Source organism: Sceloporus occidentalis, unplaced genomic scaffold, assembly GCF_023333645.1.
Source record: "Sceloporus occidentalis isolate IW3139 unplaced genomic scaffold, rSceOcc1.0.p SCAF_4, whole genome shotgun sequence".
Lineage (NCBI taxonomy): Eukaryota > Metazoa > Chordata > Lepidosauria > Squamata > Phrynosomatidae > Sceloporus > Sceloporus occidentalis.
Window position 1 is genome coordinate 47,285,715 of NW_028316984.1, and position 19,203 is coordinate 47,304,917.

The 19,203-nt window shown below is 41.2% G+C and overlaps 1 protein-coding gene across 4 annotated transcripts in view; it reads left to right on the forward strand.

Moving 5' to 3' along the window:
* Positions 1-18,762, forward strand: part of CYTIP (cytohesin 1 interacting protein) — a 39,068-nt gene extending 20,306 nt beyond the window's left edge. For 2 of the 4 annotated variants that reach the window (XM_089519982.1, XM_089519981.1), the window contains 5 exons: positions 3,371-3,473; positions 4,669-4,762; positions 8,807-8,876; positions 12,631-12,697; positions 13,688-18,762. In XM_089519982.1, coding sequence (XP_089376108.1) covers positions 3,371-3,473; positions 4,669-4,762; positions 8,807-8,876; positions 12,631-12,697; positions 13,688-14,148 — 795 coding nt within the window. In that variant the 3' untranslated portion in view covers positions 14,149-18,762. The remainder of the gene's footprint in view (positions 1-3,370; positions 3,474-4,668; positions 4,763-8,806; positions 8,877-12,630; positions 12,698-13,687) is intronic. The other 2 variants (XM_089519984.1, XM_089519983.1) reach the window with 2 other exon arrangements.
* The last annotated feature ends 441 nt before the right edge of the window (positions 18,763-19,203 follow it).

Sequence of the window (19,203 nt, forward strand, 5' to 3'; positions counted from 1 at the left end):
GGGATGGGGTCTCTCCTCTCGTGGCGTGCCTGGAGTCAGTAATGGGCTGGATGAGGGAAAACCGACTCAAATTGAATCCAGAGAAAACGGAGGTACTAGTTATAGGTTCCCCTGGTCCAGGAATGGCGGTGGTTCCACCTGTCCTGAACGGGGTCACGCTCCCTGTGAAGGACTCCGTGCGCAGTCTGGGGGTGCTTCTTGACTCGTCGCTTCACCTGACTGCTCAGGTGAATGCCACGGTCAAGAGCACCTGTTATCAGCTTCGGCTGATTCGCCAGCTGCGCCCATACCTGGCCCAGAGGGACCTAGAAACTGTTGTACATGCTCTGGTAACCTCGAGATTGGATTTCTGCAATGTACTCTACATGGGGCAACCCTTATATCAAACTCGGAAGCTGCAAATGGTTCAGAACATGGCAGCCCGGCTGGTCACTGGTGCTCCCAGGACCAGCCATATAACACCGGTATTGAAAGATCTCCATTGGTTGCCTATCCGCTTCCGGGCCCAATATAAGGCGTTGGTTATTACCTATAAAGCCCTAAATGGCTTGGGTCCAGGTTACCTAAAGGACCGCCTCTCCCCGTACATTCCGCCTCGCACCCTCAGGACATCTGGGCAGCAGCTACTGAAGGTGCCTGGGGCTAGATTGTCCTCCACCACAAGGAGGACATTTTCCACTGCTGCCCCAGCCCTTTGGAATACGCTGCCCACTGAGCTCCGCTCGACTACCACCCTGGCCCAATTCAGGAAGGATTTGAAGACCTTCCTGTTCCAACAGGCATTCCCCGATTAAAAATCCTGTGGGCCTCCCTCCTCTTTCGTGGCCAAGAGGAAGGGCTTTGGGGCTTTTTTGCCTGTATTTTTTATTATTGTTTATATGTGATGTATTTTGGATTTTATTGTATGTATTGTTGTTTGAAATTTTATACTGTAAGCCGCCCTGATCGAAGGAAGGTGCGGGATATAAATAAAAACTTTATTATTATTATTATTATGCGAATTATATTCATTTATAGTGGAGATGTAAAGCAGCTGAAAAATACTGGCAAAAGATTCAATCTGTTACTGTATGTCAGGGGTTCTTCAAATTGATATACCTTTTGATCCATTTCTTTTCCTTTTGAATATGACATCCGAAATGAGTAAAGAAACGGAACAAAAGAATAGACACATAGTATTGTACATGATCACATCTGCCAGAATTATATATGCTAAACTCTGGAAAAAAACTGAGATCCCAACAGAAGAAGAATGGCTTAATAAACTATATGAAGCAATAGAAATGGACATACTAATAGCTCTAATGAGAGAAAACATGGTTGAAAAAGTAAAGGAAATTGAAAAGGGTTGGCTTTGTGTTAAAAGATATAGAGAGAGTCAATTTTAGACTGACTAAAGATAATTTCTGAGATTAAGTGATAAACTGAACTGTAATCTACCTCTTTCTAGCTGTACTTTATTTGATTGGTAATTGCTTATTTGGGGATAACTCTCCGTATCAAGGTATCTAAATAAACATATATACGTATAGATTAATAGCCCTCCCCTCTCCCAAGGAACCTAATCGGAACTTTATAGAACTTTTTTTTGTTTGTTTTTTGCTTTTGACTATATTAGATAGGAAACTAGATAAGCTAGAATTTAAGAAGATCAAGCCATCATCTCAGAAGTATAAAAAGCTTTTAAGATAAAAGAGAAGCTTTGCTTGTTGTATTTGTGTTTTAATGTATGTATGTGCTTATGAGATGTAAGTTATGGTTAGTTAGTATATATGTGGGTTTTTTCCATATATGTTTAATAAAAAAAAAATTAAAAATAAAAAATAAAACCCATTTAAGCGATTGCCCAGACCATGCCCAGATCGGGCGAAAGAGGCGTGCAATGATCTCCAAACTCTTTTGCCCTTCACGTTTTCTGTATTGGGAAGAACAAGAAGGAATTCAGTCACTGTGACAGGAGAGTAAACGGAGCCTATGAAGAATAAGACTGGGTTCCTTTCCTCTTTTGTTTCCCTTCCCTTCCTGCTTGTCAGTAACAGTTAAGTGACTTACTAGTTGTAGATGAATTATTTCTTTGGAGGAAAGACAGAAGATTTATCCTCAACATCCTTTAGCAGTTTGGTAACTTTAGAAGAAGAAGGACAACTGGCTTGTTGGGTGGGAAGCCTGTTTTGAGGGGAAAAAAGCCACAAAATAAAAAAAAAAAGAGGAAATGCTTCCTTTAGCATGCTGTGGGTGGGTACAGTTCATGCGTATGTAAAGCAGTGCACAAGCTCTGCTGGTAAATGATAAAAGAAAGGTGTGAACTTACCCATTGACAAAAAAGAGGAAATAAGTTAGTAGGGAAGGAAGATTTTTTTCAGATTTACATAAAAATAGCATTTATTAGAGGCAAAGGGAAGTATGGCCCACAGGCTCTGTGCAGCCCTTGGAGCCCTGATAATGTTGTCCAATGCTCAGAAACCTCCCATTAAAGAAAAACAAATCCAAATAATTTTGCTGCCCCTGCCCTGCCATGGTTTGTAACTGCTCCAAAACACTGCTGTTTTGCCCCCACTTCCCCATGTTCCCCAAAACAAATAGATAAATAATAAAAGGCTGGTAAATGCTTGTAATCAAAAGCAGAAGTGATGTGATGTCATGACTATTCACATTGGGCTTCCTGCTGCATCCTGCTGCATGGAGGCATAAGGCTGGGAGTTGCTAGCCCCTGCATTGGCCCATCTTTATGCTAGAGGTGTAAGTGGAAATTCAGAAATCGTGTGTATAATTGCAATGGAAATGCAATACACCTCACCATGGGAGTTCATAGTAGTGGGAAGGTTATGACCAGGTGGCCGATGTACCTGTTCTGTCTGTTGTCCAGGTGCCGACTCTTGATGGGCAACTACAGTCACCCTCCACATTTGCAGCTTTTGCAGATTTGATTATTCGTGGATTTGAATCTCTAGGTCCTCCAGTGCAAATCTGCCAGAAGTTGGTCATAGAGTTGTGATGGAAGACTTAGAGATTCCTAGAGAAAGCATTTGTCAAGGCATTTGTAGATCCTACAGTACGATTCTGTGGTCAGCTTCCAGTGGATGTTGACCATAGAATTGCACTGGAAGACCTAGAAATTCCTAGGTAGGTAAAAAAAAGTGCTTTTTTATTTTTGGTTTTTCCACTTTCATGAGGTTCTTCAGTCCCTAAACCCAGTAAATGTGGAGTGCCCACTGTACAGGGTTCTTGGTCTTTAAACTAGATATGAATTAGAGTTCCCATCAAACAACGCTGCCTTATGTAGCCTAGGATACATGCTTACCACAATGCAGAGGGAAGGTTCTGCAAAGGCAGGTTCTCCAACTAACACAGTTTTTCTGACTATTTACAGATGATGCCTTTTCCGCGCCAGACTAATAATTTCTTAGAAACCTGTGCTTACATTTGCAAAGTAAAAGAAGGAAGCCGTGCCTCTCTTTCTGGACTCCAAAATGGTAATTACTATTCCTCTATTCTAGCCTCCACTCTCCCATCCCAACCTGCTTTCTGTGGATAACAGGACAGGGCCTCTTCAGTGGTTGCTCCCAAACTCTGGAACTCTCTCCTCAGATAGACTAGATTGTGAGCCTCCATGCCTTCTTTCCCTAAGCAGCTGAAGGCCTTTTTGTTTTAGCAAGCTTTTGAGGACTGATTGCTTTGGGGGAATGGCGCTTGCATAATGTGCTAGATTTTTCTATTTGCTGCTTTCTTTTTAATGGGTTGTATTTTTCAATGGGTTTAAATGCTTTGATTCTTTAATTACATTTTCAACTTTAGTATGTTGTGAATTTTTAGTTATACACTCATCCCTCCATATTTGCGGCTTTGATATTTGTGGATTTGGTTATTCACGAATTTGATTAATAGGTCCTTCAGTGCAACTCTATGGTCAACTTTAAAAGTTGCACTGAAAGATCTAGAGATTCATAGAGAGAATATTCTACTAGGCTTTTGTAGCTCCTCCAGTGCAGTCCTATGGTCAGTGTCTGTTGGACGTTAACCACAGAGTTGCACTGGAGGACCTAGAGATTCCTAGAGAGGTGTCATCTCAGGTAAAAACATGGTATTTTTGTTATTTGTGGTTTTTCCATATTCACGGGGGTCTTGTGCCCCTAACCCTAGCGAATATGGAGGGACAAGTGTACTTGTTTTAATTGTTCTAAGCCACCTTGAGGCCCAAACTGAGGAACAGGCAATCACCAGAATCTTTTATCACCATCTACATTACACAACTTTATGTACACATAGCTATGTAGCAGGGATGCTAAGAAACCCCCATTAGTGAATTGCAAAGATGTGTAACAAGACACTGGCAAGAGTGTCTGGTGCGCATTGGTTCTTGATGCACATCAGGAACAATGTGATGCACATCCTGTTGTGCATCAGTACTGTTATGTCCCATTGTGCAGTGGTCAGTTTGCGAGCTCTGATACATAGTGATATACCAGTAGCACTCTACTAGATACTGACATTACAGAACTGCCCAGTTGTAATTCCTACAGATGAAAGTCCACTTATGAAGGCATGACTCTCCAACAGGATTCTGACCAATATATATATATATAAATATGCTACATCTACTACTATACTAGTAATAATAAAATGCTGAACATACAGGATCTTATTTCTTCTCTTTTGCCATGGTTGCAGGCTACATTTTGATGACTATCAATGGAGTGAGTACGGCAGGTCTCAACTGCAAGCAAATAGTGGACTTAATCAAATCAGCAGGGAATCTTTTAAGGTAACCAATAAGCTTTATACATATGCTCAACAGGTAGAAAAGGGGCTGTTTTGTTACTGGTTTCTTGTTATTTCTGCTTTGTTGCATTGACTTTTCAGTACAAAGGAAAGAATGAAGTTGCTAGAAAAAGCAACCATCACCACAGTACAAGGGCTGTGAAATGGCCAAAATAGAACACAGACTCCAGTGATGGATCAGTGATATCTGTCATGAGAAACGTGGGAGAATTTGGGAAATTATAGATTTGCTGGAGATTCTGTGGAACACAACACAGTTTTGAAAACTGATTAATGGTTTTTCTAGGATGGTGAACCTTTTAGGGACTGAGTGCCCAAACGAAAAGGATCTCCAGGGAGGAGGGAAGAGGTACAGGACTTCCGGGGTGGGACTTCTGCCCTCTAGGAGCAGGTCGTCTGGAGACAGCTGAAGGCCTGGAATGGCTGCCCTCTGCATGCCACAAAAATGGCTTAGTGTGCTGGAACGTGTGCCATAGGTTCACCACCAAGGGTATATACAGTGTGCCTGTGTTATAGGCGGGCGCGCTTTACATAGACTTGAGCATACGCGCTCAAGCCACGGGGAGCGCGTGCGGCATAAGGGGCAGCGCGTCCCATTCAAATGAATGGGCCGCGTGCCCATGGCACCCTGCGTGCTCCTGCGCCTCCATGCCGCCATGCACGAGCTCCATTCAAATGAATGGCTCCAGCATAGGCGGAATTTGCCTTACGTGGGGGAGGGGGTCCGGAACGGATCCCCCGTGTAAGGCAAGGGCCCACTGTATAATTATTATACATTACTTGAGAGCCAGGAGCCAGCTGAAGGCCCAGGATGGCCAGGAAGGAGGAGACATGTGCATGTTCCTCCTCCTCCTCCTCCTCGTACCCTCCCGGACCTCAAGCTACTTCTCTGGAGGCAGTTGAAGGCCCAGGATGGCCAGGAAGGAGGAGGAACAGGAATGCGCCTGTTCCTCCTGTTCCCCATCCTCCATGTGCAACAAGAAATGACTTCATATGCCATCTCTTCCATAGGGTCACCACCATGGTCCTATGACATGTCAATAAGATTGAAAGAGGAGGCACAGCAACTGGGCCCAAGAAGAGAGCTGGGAAATGTTACCATTGTGGAGTAGTGCACCAAGGATCCCACAGCGATAATTCTGTGTGGAATTCTGGCTGGGGAATTCTAGTCCAAAACTAACTTATCTGAGTTCTTCCTGAAAAGAATACCTTCTCATTTTATTTTCTTATTTCTCTTATCCCCCCCCCCCCTTTTTTTTTTTTTTTATAAACCACAGCCTAGGAATATCCCTTTTCCCTGGCCTTTCTTGGGGGCATTATTCTGTGGCATTTATCCATAAATGGTTCTTGTGCTGGTTCAAGAACAGTTATTTTCTTTTGCTGGGAGGAATAACTAATGAAGCAAAGTATTATACTTTTCATCCATCAGAACTGGCAGAAGTTCCCTTCACTCAGAAATTTTGCCATATAGTCTCTGGATGATTTGGAGGCCAGATCCCTGCCTCTCTGGCTAGCATGGTAAATTGTCAGAAATGATGAGAGTTGCAGTCTTACAATATCTCAAGGGCTGCATATTATTCACTCCTACTTTAGCTTTTCATCCCATTGGCAATCCTATCTGTGTGCCCATGTCACCTAGTAATTAAATAGTTAAATAGTTTTTGTGATGATTCACATAAAACCAGATTTTCAAAGAAATAGGCTGCCATCCTGGTAGAATTTTATATACCGACCAGTTCCCTTAAACATGATTGCTTAATGTATGTGTTCAGTCCTCAGTTGTATAAGCAGAGTTCCACAAGTTTAATCGCTGCACATGCATTCTTCTTGGGTGCTGTGTAACTACTCATCAGTATCTTCAGTGTACCATTTGAATCAGTGGAATTGCAGAGGTGAATATTGTGTATTCACCTTTGCACAAGGGGCAATACAAAAGCACCATTTGCAGATACATAATTTCTTGCACAATGTCGGCATTCAACAAAAGATAGTGTAGTGCAGCCACCACTTAGCTACATGCTTACAATTTACAATATGCAAGCACAGTGTGAGGTTTTTGCCAAAGTCATGTTAGTCTGCTTCTATAGAAAGAGAAAAGGGTGGGCCATTAAGACCAACAGATTTTTTCTAGCATTAATTGAGTGCATTACCGTCTATTTCTTCTGATGCACTGATATGGACTAAAAATGGCTATCATCATCTTCTCTTCTTGTGAGCTTCCCATGGGCATGTGCTTAAAAGGTTGTAAAAAGGCCACTTTGGGACAAAAAACTGTCCCCAGAGGGAAAAATTGACCACATTCCACACAACCTAAAGGGTGTTGAGGGGCATTTAAGGTCAAAGAAAAGTATTTAATTTTTTTTCAGGGTGTGTATAGTGTGGGGAGGAGGCAGACTTCCAAGTTCTCATGCGGAGGACAATGCAGCTCCCTAGCCTCTGACAATTGCCAATCCCTGGCTTGAAGAGGGGGTGGCCATTCTTTTGGGTTCAAGGGTTGCACCTGGTACAAGTAGTTATGTGGAAATTTTGAGCATACATTTGTGGTCACCAGGGGAGGATGGTGATTTGAGGTAACTACTAAATATTTGTCCTCATCCATCCAGTGACCCTAAGTTGGATCGCTTCTTCCAGGTCATTAGAGAGAAAAAGAAGCTTTAGCCACCTGTCTCATAACCAGTGATTCTGGTAAGACTCACACCATAGTTAGGAGGATGGAACCAAAAATGATGGTTGTTTAGAGGTCACTGGAAAAACCAAAGGTGACAGTGAACCCCAGCAGGCTGGCTGCTTACCCAAAAATAGGGACTGAAGAAATCTCAGAAATGAAATTATTATAATGGCCCTTCCCTCCTTGTTCCAAAACACACTGCGGAAATAATCCAATTTCAGACCGCTTTAACTGCCCTGGCTGAGTGCTAGGGAATTCTGGTAACTGTAGTTTTGTGAGACATTTAGCCTTCCCTGTCAGAGAGCTCTGGAACCACAATAAATTACAATTCCCAGGATTCCCTAGCACTGAACCAGGGCAGTTAAAATGGTATCAGACTGGATTATTTCTGAAGTGTGTTTTAAACCATAGTTTTTGCTTCTCAGTTAAAAACTCATCTTTTCTCCCAAAGCTTTTGGAATTTTAGTTCAATAATGTTTTATCATCTTGCATATTTTGATTACAGTGGACCCTCTAGATCCACAGGGTTCCATTGCAGGAGCACCCCCTCCAATGTGTGTAGGAAAACAATGTAGATGATCACACCCCATATTATTATGTGGCTGAAGTGTGAATGTTTACATCACTGCCACAGAATAATAATATGGGGAGTGACAATCTGCAGTCACTCAAAATCATGGTTCCAGAGCCCATGCATGTATATGCATTAGTCAGTTTGCTTTATATTATATATATATTTTTTTAAATAAAGAAATCTATCTGGATTTTTTTTTTACAATTATATTGGATATTTTATATTTCCATCATAATTTTATCTCTGCTTACCAGGAAGCATCAACTGCAGTCAACTGGGGTCTGTCCCCCTATTAAGTGGCTGATGGTTCCTCTTCATCCCACCTCTCTTGCAAGAGCTCTCTGATGCAAGAGGGATTGCAGCTGGGGCCATGCTTCAGCCTTTTGCACATGAGATCACTCACCAGAGGGGGTGGGAATGTCAGTCCGCTGCTTCCTTATTGATAGGGGAACAGAACCCTGTGGATCGCAAACCTATAAGTGGGGATTCAGCAAATTCAACCAGGATTCACTAAGTAGTGGCTGCCATGGTTATGTAGCAACACAATGCATAGAGGATTCCAGCCAACAACAACAACAACAACAACAACAAGATCAGCAGCAGCAGCAGTGACAACAGAAACAGAGGGCAGGAACAGATGGATCTTTGGCTTGAACCCTTTACATAGCCCCTTTACATTTTTATGTTCAAGATGCCATGATGAACTGTTTTTTTTAATGTACAAACACCTCGCCATACTAGCAATAACCATAAATAACATTAAGAATATCGTTTGTTCTTTACAGGTTAGATGTCGTGAATGAAGCCTTGATTGTAAAACAAATAGAATTGGAAACTAAGCTGCAATTTTTAAAGGTACTATTTCTGCATAGAATGGAAAAGATCTCTACTGTACTCTAACACAGCCTTGCAATTAACAATATATCTGCTTGTCACTGGTGACCAAGTATTCCATGCAAACAAGCACATAACATTCTGTGTTGAGTGGGTGGGCTCATGATGGGAAAGGGTATTTCCACTCCTGCTTTTCCAGTTTGCTTGGTTTCCCTATTGATTGTGGAGAAAGGAAAACCTGCTCCTCAGCTCCATTCTACCTCTGTCCCACTCTTGGGCAGAAGGCAGGTTTTAATCCATTTCAAAACACAATCATAGCACTATTATTCCACTTTAACTGCCATGGCAACATCCTGTGGAATCCTGGAATTTGTAGTTGGATGAGGAACTAATGTTCTATGATTGAGGATTCTCAATGTTCCTCCCTAAACTGCCAATCCCAGGATTCCCTAGGATGGGATCACGATAGGTAGTGGAATCATAGTGTTATCCCCGTGGAGTATGAGTTGTCCTTGAGTTGTTATTTTCCCTTGCTTGTCTCCTGACTTGTTTTAGTAGGGCAAACTTCTGGTAGAGAGGGGGTTAGTGTTTTCTCCAGCACAATGGGGCCTTCATCCTGTTTGGAGCCATTAGCTGCTGTCACCAAATGCCCGTGAGTCAAGGCGTCAATGCAAAAGTGCTGCCAATACCTAGTGTATGAGGGAACGGTACTTCCAGCCACTGTTGTTGTTCACTCTAGTGTGTTTTCCTACCCTGGATTAAACCCTTTAAGTGGGGTAAAATCAAAGAGCGAAGTGTCCAGGGATGGAGGCCACATGCTTAGCTAAACCACTTATGTAACATGGAGTTACCACCTGATGTTGACCTCTGGATGATCCTGATTCCTGGAATGGTTGCAAGCACACATTGATTAAACCAGCTAAGCAGGCAAGGAAGCCCTGTCTGCCATCTAGCCTAGAAAGTGCTAGAAGCAAGCTGAACTGTAAAACCAGGTCTTTCATTGCTGTGTTTAATGAGATGATGATTATTATGAGGCTTGGCAGTTAGAATGTGCTGTGTGGATTCCAGTCCTGTCAGTTATCTAAGCTTGGACAGTCTGTCAGACAATATTTCTCTCTCTTTGAAAGAAAACTCTTCAGAGGCACTAGAATTTTATTTGAAGGAAGGGAGTAATGCATTTACTTCAGTTTGTGGTAGGTGCTTATATACCTTTGGATGCTCCTATAACAATTACAACAGGGAAGTCCATCTATGTCTTGCTTTAAAAGCATACACCTGTATGAGAATGAGCTATTGCAAAGCATTCAAATTCTGTGACTCAGAGCTTGCAAAAATTACTTTTTAAAACAACAATATGTATAATTCCCTAGTGTGTATGGTCACTGTGTTGAATTATAGTATATACAGATTGCATCTAACATAAAGTAACTGTGGTGTTGCAGGCATGGAAATAAATATTAGACCCAGATTGCACCAGCACTGCAGAAATAATCCAGTTTCACACCACTTTAACTGGCACGGCTCAATTCTATGGAGTTCTGGGATTTGTAGTTTTGTGAGACATTTAGCCTTCTGTGTCAGAAAGCTCTGGTGCCACAACAAACTTCAAATCCCAGGATTCCATAGCATTGAACCATGGCAATTAAAGTGGTGCTAAACTTGATTGTTTTTGATGTGTGGGTGAAACTCCTGATGCCTTTTACCCATGCATGATTTTTCCCCAGTCAAAGCTGCTTATACTGTAGAAGTGAACTGCATGCTGATTTGACAAGCTGAATATCCAGAATAATCTTTACTGCTTATAAGCAGCCTAATAATAATAATAATAATAATAATAATAATAATAATAATATATTTATTTATATACCGCTTTTCCTGGGAGATCAAAGTGGTTTCCAAGTTCAAAGGGAATATACATTTTAAACATTTTAAACCTTCTTATTTTAGTCATTGTATGTTTGTGAGCAGGTGTGTGTGCATGCGCAAATGCATGGACACACAGACTCATCCAGAGAAAAAATTCTGTATGATTTATGATGTCATTAACTGCAGCATGAACATAATGCAATGACTGGCTTTTAAGTAGAAGTTCTCACTATGTGGCCTAAATTCTGTTGTCAGTGTGTTCAACAATTGACTGAATAGATCTACTCTTTCATCATCATCATCACCATCCTCATTATCATCATCATCGTCATCAATCATTATTTCAAAATTGGGTTCAAAATTGGAACTCAAAGTTGCTTACATACACTTGAAAATAAAAGCAATTAAAACAGTTCAATTTAAAACAACACAGTATCCTTTAAAGCCCATTCTTTAAAAACTTTCTGTTCTAAATGCCTGTCAGAATAAAAAGTTTTTAACCTGCCAACAGAAGGACAACAAGGAGGGGGCCATTTTGGCCTCCCTGGGAAGGCAGTTCTAAAGTCTAGGGCAGCCACTGAGGAGGCCCTGTCTCACTTCTCTACCAGTTGTACCTGTAAGGTAGTGTTACTGAGAGAAGGGCCTCTCTCCCAAGGCTCTCAGGTCCCCAGTAAGCTCCAGAGGAACTAACCAACAGGAGCCAGCCTATGTGTGAAGATTTTTGTGTGTGCTTTGTGTGGCATCCTCCCCACCCACCTAGTCCTCTAGACATGCAATTTCCCCCCTTATCCATTCATTTTAACTGAGGTCAAACTTTTAAGTGAAATCTTCAGGCATTTTTATGGGGGGGGGGGGGGCAGAAGGAAGGGAAAAGCATTGACATCAAGAAAGATATGCAAAGGGATCTTGCAGCACCCTTGAGACTCAATGAGAGAAGGAAGTTGGTAGCATAAGCTTTCATAGACCTAACTCTACTTCATCAAATGTATCTAGACTTACTGTATACTCATATATTCATGTATAAGTCTGCACATTTTAGTCAAAAATTGACCCCCCCCCCCAAAACAGCTTAACCACAGGTCAATGTAAGTACTATACTTTAACTCTTATAAAAGAAAGGAACCATTCCCAAGTGAAAGTGTGAAAGTCAAGAGTGCAATTGGAAGAACTGACCCCCTTCTATTCTCTCATCTATCAAGCTTTTAGTGTGAGCACAGTTTGCCAACTGAAATTTTATAAGTTCTTTGGCATCGTTTTCGTTTGTTTCATCTTTTAGATCCTTTGTTATATGCCCCTACACTTTACCCTTGATTTATCCACTGGTCATATCAAAATTCATAATTTGGGCCCCCAAACCCACCCTCGACTTATACATGAGATTGACTTATAGTTGAGTATATACAGTAACTCTACAAACATCTCGGCATACCATCCTGCAGGCAAGCAAGCAAGCAAGCAAGCAAATAGATATTATTGCACAAAAAAACCTCTGGGAGTGGGGAGGACATTTTTGACATGTTTTTAGGCTCCACTGGGCCAGTTTAGGTCCAGGAGAGGCCTTAAAAATAACACCAAAAGCAATTGAGTGGAAATAATTACTGGCTGACTTGCTACTTCAAAAAAATCCTCAGCCTCAATTAGCCAGTATGGGGCAAAAATGTGGCAAAATGCTCCACAGCCCTCTAGAGAGTATTTGGGAGCCATTTGAATTTTTTAACCCCAAGGTCCATGAGGACCACAAAAATGGTATGCATTTTACCCACCCTTTTCTATGATATTTAAAAGCAAAACGACCCTATTTACACAAATGGACTCAATGGACACACATTTATGGGAAAAGTTATTCACAATCCAATTGATATCCCAGGTTGATTGAGGGCTGATCATGATCACTGTTTGCTTTTCACAGAAAACTTTGCAAGAAAAATTGGTGGAGTTCCAGTCTCTATGCTTAGAAGAACATCGTCTTGCAAATGGTAAGTTTAAATATCTTATGATAGGCATAAATAGGTCACTGAAATGATGTGAAGTCAATGTATCCAAGGTTACCTGGTTTCAGCTTTTGTCTGCCGTTCTTTTTCTGAAAATGAACTCTTTGAAAGATGTTGTGTAGAAAAACCTTGCCCATACACCTTCAGCCTCTTGTCCCATATTAAAACATTTCTTTGAATTGTACCTGTCTTTAATGTGGGATTTTTCCCTTATAAGCATTTTGGCTTTTACACTGAAAATGAAGGTTCCCTCATTTTTCAGTGGGGTTATTTATACCCTTTTTGAAATTATACTGGACTCTCTACTCCAGTGTTTATTTTATCCTTTATTTCTGTATAGAGGTATCTTTTGGTAATTGGAAGTGGGTTATATTTTACACACATTATCTTCTTTGATAGAACCCTTTAGTTTGATTTTTTTGAGCAGTGGTTCTCTCCACAGCTGTAAGGTCCCTCATACTATGGAAGGAGAAAATACCAAATTTCCTATCCCTGCTGCTCTATCATTTAAGGTGGCCAGCTCACTCTGCTTAATGGTAGAATAACAGGAACTACAGTGCCATAAATCTGCCATCTCAATTAATTTTAAAGGTAATTGCACATGTAACAACCAAAAGTCACCCAAAGCCTACTTTTTCAGCAGTGCACCCTCCTCCCCCATACAGGTTTTCTGTGTTGCCAGAGAGCTGGGGGATGAATGGGGACATGTCCAGCTCTCTTCCTGTAGCTGCATCTCAGCCAGGGACTTCCTGGTTCCAAATTTACTGTGCTATTCTATTCTGTCACATTTGCCCAACTGTGCTTGGCAGAAAAAAAAGTTGAAATAGTCTTTCCATTCCCACCCCAGAGTTTAGACTAGCCTCCTTTTCTCCAAATTATATTCTAGGTAGTTGAAGTTGGATACTTGGTCCCTGTTTGTACTAACTAATTTTTTGTGTGAATTTTCTACCCTCTTCTTTCTTTCTTTTCCCCTAGGGCAAGTGTGTTCATCACTAGATTCATTAGACTCTAATTTTTTTATAGATTATGTTGGGTCAGAGCCAACTTTGTCAAACAAACCTCGCTTTTCCAGTGAAAGCAGTTGTTTAAGTCGCCTGAGCTCCATGACAGTGGACAGTGAGGACAGCTTCTATCAAGCCTGTGTTTTTGAGGATGCTCCCAATGAGACTTACAGCCGGCAGTCAAGTGCAGAGGATGACTGCTTCTTGCCAAGGGACACTGATGCCACTCCTAGGAAGATATCACTGAGAAGGTGCAGGAGCATCAGTGTAGCTAGCAGTGGGCCTGGCTCACCCTTGCCTCAGGATGGAGGAAGCACCGCTAATGTTTTTGGGACACTCCCACGGAAAAATAGAAAAGGAAGTGTTCGAAAGAGGCTGTTGAATTTCATCCCCGGGCTTTACCGAGCTGTGGAAGAAGAAGAAAGTAGAATCTGATGGCTTAAGCCACTTTAGAACTGTAGATACCAATTGAAAATTTGGAAAGTCACCAGTGAGTGACTGTATGTCAGACTTTTATTCAGTGAAGGTGTTTCAGAAACTGAAATCTCTGTCTTGCCGCACCTCCTAGGTCGATGTGAAGTGGTAGGAAAGGTTCTGAACCTGATTAGAAAGTTACACAAGAAACTTTGATTAAAGGGAACACTCTCCTTTGTGGCTCTCCATAGCCAGAAGGCAGGATGGATGGACTTTTTTCTAACATACAGCTTACGTAGATACAAGAGTTTCATAACTACTATTCTAACTGTGCATTCACTAATTGACATCATGTGCATCTCAGCTTGCTTAGCTCAGCATGAAGTCTTTGGTGGCTGGACATCTGGCTCCAAAACACACTGCAGAAATAATCGCGTTTGAAACTGCTTTAACTGTCCTAGCCAGGGCTAGGGAATTCTGGGGACTCGTTTTGTGAGACATTCAGCTTTCCCTGACAGAAAGCTCTGGTGTCACAATAAACTACAATTCCCAGGATTCCATAGCACTGAACTAGGGCAATTAAAGCAGTCACGAATTGGATTATTTCTGCATTGTGTCTTGGATCCTAGTTTCAACCTCCTGAGTTTATGAACAGTCCCCCTCCCCACGATTTAATGACTTCAGCCGTTAGTGTATTATGGAAGCATGGGAACTACAAAATGGTTCCTTAATACAAAATGGCACAGCTTAGGCTAAGTGACAAATATAGACTTACAAAGTCACCAGAGGCCAAAGAAACAGTTCGGACTGAGGCCCGGTACATATAGGTGGGAAGCGGTGTGCTGGAACCAATCCGCATGCTCCCAAACTCTAGTCCATATGGAGGCCGCCATCATGGTGACCTCCCATCGATAGGGGGGCCATCATGGTGATGCTGCCACCGTACAGCGACCAGACGTCATGGCGGCACCCCTTCCTGTTTGTGGCGCCACAAAAAAAGCCGCACTAGGCAGCTTCTTTTTGGCGGCATGTCTAGGCAGCATGTAGCCACTGCAGCGCCAACTTGGGGCAAAGACATGTGGCGCAGAGCTGCCCATCTGTTGAGCCCCTGAGATACTTTTATTTTTCCTGAAACAATAACAACAACAGTGCTGTAGTATACATCGTTTTTTTTTAACAACTGTATTTTGGAGACAAGTGATGGGGATGATTAAATTAAATTAGTAGTGGGTTTGGCATGATTAATATGCAGCAATGGCCAGGAATGCATATTTTACACCAGTATTGTTTCCCCCAGGTCTTTTACTATTAACAAGAAAATTAGACATATTTATTTTGCTGGATAAACAAAACTCAGTTCACTCAAATTATGTTACCACCACATTTCCTTCATGCTATTATCAAGGGCTCTTAATTGTACATCGTTGGTTTTATATTCCTTCTTCATCATGTAGAATAACCAGAGCTTCACAAAGCAAACCAAAGTAGCCATCTTGGATATCAAAAACAGGGTGGTGTGTGTTTGTATGTCTGTATATTTTATCTGGTCTTCCCTTCTGGGCCTTGAGATATTTTCCTCTGTCAGAAATAGATTTGTGTATGGGATTTGGTTGGACCAGAGTACTGATAATAACTGGCTAGGTGCAGTTACTGCCAATGCTGAAGAAAGATTCAACTGCCCATTTGTTCTCTACATGGAACTGGGGGTGTTGGAATGTTACCTTGCTCTTCCCCTCATGTGGCAAATTGCTTTGAGCTAGACGTGCGGAAGATTACTTGTGAACAAGAGGTGTATGTATATTCTTATGAATGCATGGATTTTAAAGAAGGAAAAAGGAAACCCACAAAGCAAACCTACTGTAAGCACGGAAAGTGATGCAATCTCACAAAGGGAGTTCACATATTAATTCTTCCATGTAAGTGTGAAGAAACACAAGCCTGAAAATGTGCCAAGGAAATATGAGCAGCATTATTGAACCCAGTGCATAGTTACAGCCTTTAGCTGTAGTTATAGCCTTTACCATTTAGCGACAGTGCATGTTCTGTAATGTTCACAGAAAAATGCAACTGCCCAAGCACTATAAGATAAAGTGCTATACCATGAAGATTGGTTTCTTCTTTTGTTTTCTCTTTGAAAACAAGATTGACATGGTATTTTACATATGTGCTTAAGTACCACACTGTAAACAAAATCACATATTTGATTTGCAAATCAAGGGTGGTCACCAAATTACAAATACTGGGGAACACTCATAAAAAAATTTAAAAATTGGATTGCTTTTTTTTTTAACAGAATCAAATATGGGATGCATCTCCACTGTACAATGATAGCAGTGTGATCCTATTTATAAATATATGTGTGTTTATTTATGGATTTAAAATATTGCCAAAATGGGTTCTCATCAATAGTTCTCAGCATTTTGTCTTCCAGATATTGTTGGATTTCAGTTTCCTGAGTTGCTGTATGCTTTGGAGCATCTGGGAATGTATATCGAAAATATATGGAGGATGAAAGCTTGAGAACCAGAATATGTTTAACTTTCGTTCACTAGTTCCATACACGAAGTCATGGCTGCTCTAGGAATTGAGATGGTCACTACTTGACTCTCCTTGTTCCACTGTGCAAATCATTCCCAGCCGAGGCAGTTATCATGATGGACTGTTTGTGTGTGAAGGTGCACTTTTTTGCTCTTGTCTCTTTTCAGCACACTTACTTAGGAGTAAGAAGTGGGGTGAGGAGGATTATGTGGCCTTGGGTCCATAGATTCCCCTGAACCCTGAGTTTTTTTAAAAAAATCATCCCAAAAGCTGAATCTGGTCCAAAAATTGCATAGTATGGCCATAGTTTTGTTCCTAAACACAACCGCCCCGCCCGCCCGCCCGCCCGCCAGCCAACCAGATAGATAGATAGATAGATATAAAATTGAAACCTGCCAGTGTTCTAAGAACTACAAATGAAGGCTTTCTCTAAGTCCCACCAGGATCACAGTCTCACTTGGTGAGGACATGAGAGAGGTCCTTCTCAGTGGCTCTTCTCACCCTCTGAAACTCTCTTCCAGGGGAGGCTAGGTAGCTGCTCTAGTTCCACAATCTCGGACTGAATGTGAGTGTTGTGCATTAGACAAAAATGTCCAGTGGCTTCCATAAGGAAATTAATCATAAGACACCAGCAAATATTTGGCTAAAGAATCATATAAACAACCAAAATCTCATATGCTAACAGCATATCAGTTCTATACAATTTTTACTTGGAACTAATCCACATTTAGTTGAGTGGTGCTTGCTCCCTCCTTGCTTTCCTTTTGTTGGCAGACAAAGCTTTTTGTTTAAGCAGGCTTTTAATGTACAGTATAAGCAGAAGAGGTTCTTATTAGGATGTTTTATTTATCTTTTTAAATCTTTGCATGTTTTTTAAATGATTTTATACCTTTTATGTGATGAGTTTAATTGTTTTGGAAATGTTGTTGTGAAAGTTTTTTTAGTTGACTCTGTTTGGGAGCCACCTTGGGACGCACTCTAGGAGAAAGGTGGTATACAAATGAAATAAATGCATTTTTAAAAAATGAATTTGACTTGGAGACTGGAACATCACTACTGGTCCCCCCAAATGGCAACAGTGCAACCTGTGTGGGATAGCAAGGAGTAGAAAATAAACCTCTACTTACATGCCTACCCCAGGTTAAACATATAGGTTCACAGGGATTTGCTGCCAGTCACTGTTGGGTGTGATGTCACCCAACAGTTCTGCATCTAGTCTAATATGCCCTAGAGAGCCTGGGAAAATTACTTTTTAGACCACAGTTCCCCAAACTGGCTAGTGTTTCAAGTTCTGATATCACCAAAGGAAAAATATGACACAGTCCCTGACTGTAGATAACCCCAGCTTTACATTTGGGTGAGGAGGGTTCTGTAGAAGTACTCCTGGTTTCTCTACAGCTGCAGGCTTAGTATAGCAAGAGAAAGAGGAAGTGGTTTCCTGCCACATCACTCTGCAAACGTCAGCTATTGCCACAGTCTCATTCGCCTTATGATGAGAAGTGCTGAAGTGGGGGCCATCAACGACCAGTTTCCCTTTCTGGGCAATGGGTCCTTTGAACAAAATCATCCTGAGAGGGGAGGGAGCAGTGGTGTCACTAGGGGTGGTGCAGTAACTCATAGTGTCATTGATCTCTCCCATACCGCACCGTACAGAATACGTAGTAACAGTTTCTGTCCTAATGTTACTCATGAATTGTAATTCCCATATGTCACTGAAGGTAACAGCTATAGTTGTGACATAAACAACTAGTAAGTGGATTGAGGTGGGGGAACAACAACAGATAGCAGATGCATGTCAGTTAAAACATGTCAATTAAAACACATCAATTTAAATGGACAAACATAGTTTGAAAGAACAAGATATACACATATTAAAACAATCCACATTTAAAATCAGTTAAAATTCACAATTTAAAAATTATCTGGATAAGCATGTTGGATGAGAGATATTAGGTGGCAAGGCCTACCTTTTATTTTTATTTTTATACAGGGCATGCAAGCAAAGCGGCACACTGAATTTGTTCTGAGAAGAATTATAATATGAAGATAAATTAATTCCAAAATCTCAGATTGAGGTTGCATACTATACATCTCTGTGGAGTTATGCATTAACTGTTAATTAATTAATATTGAATGGTAATTTTGTACAATGGAACCGAGATACTAAAATACACATGCACATCTGTATGTAAGGCATAATGTGTCTCTGTGAGATGGACAATGTACATTCATGTAAATTACACATGGAGGATCTCCATGTGTAATACCATGACATGAACAGCTGTAGTTCCACAATCTTGGGCTGAATGTGAGTGTTCTGCATTAGACAAAAATGTCCAGTGGCTTCCATAAGGAAATTAACCATAAGGCACCAGCAAACGTCTGGCTAAAAAATCATATAAACAACCAAAATCCAATATGCTAACAGCATATCAGTTCTATACAGTTTTTACTTGGAACTAATCCACATTTAGTTGAGTGGTGCTTGCTCCCAGGAAGTGCACACTAGTCAGGTTCCCAGGAAAAAAGGATCCTTCC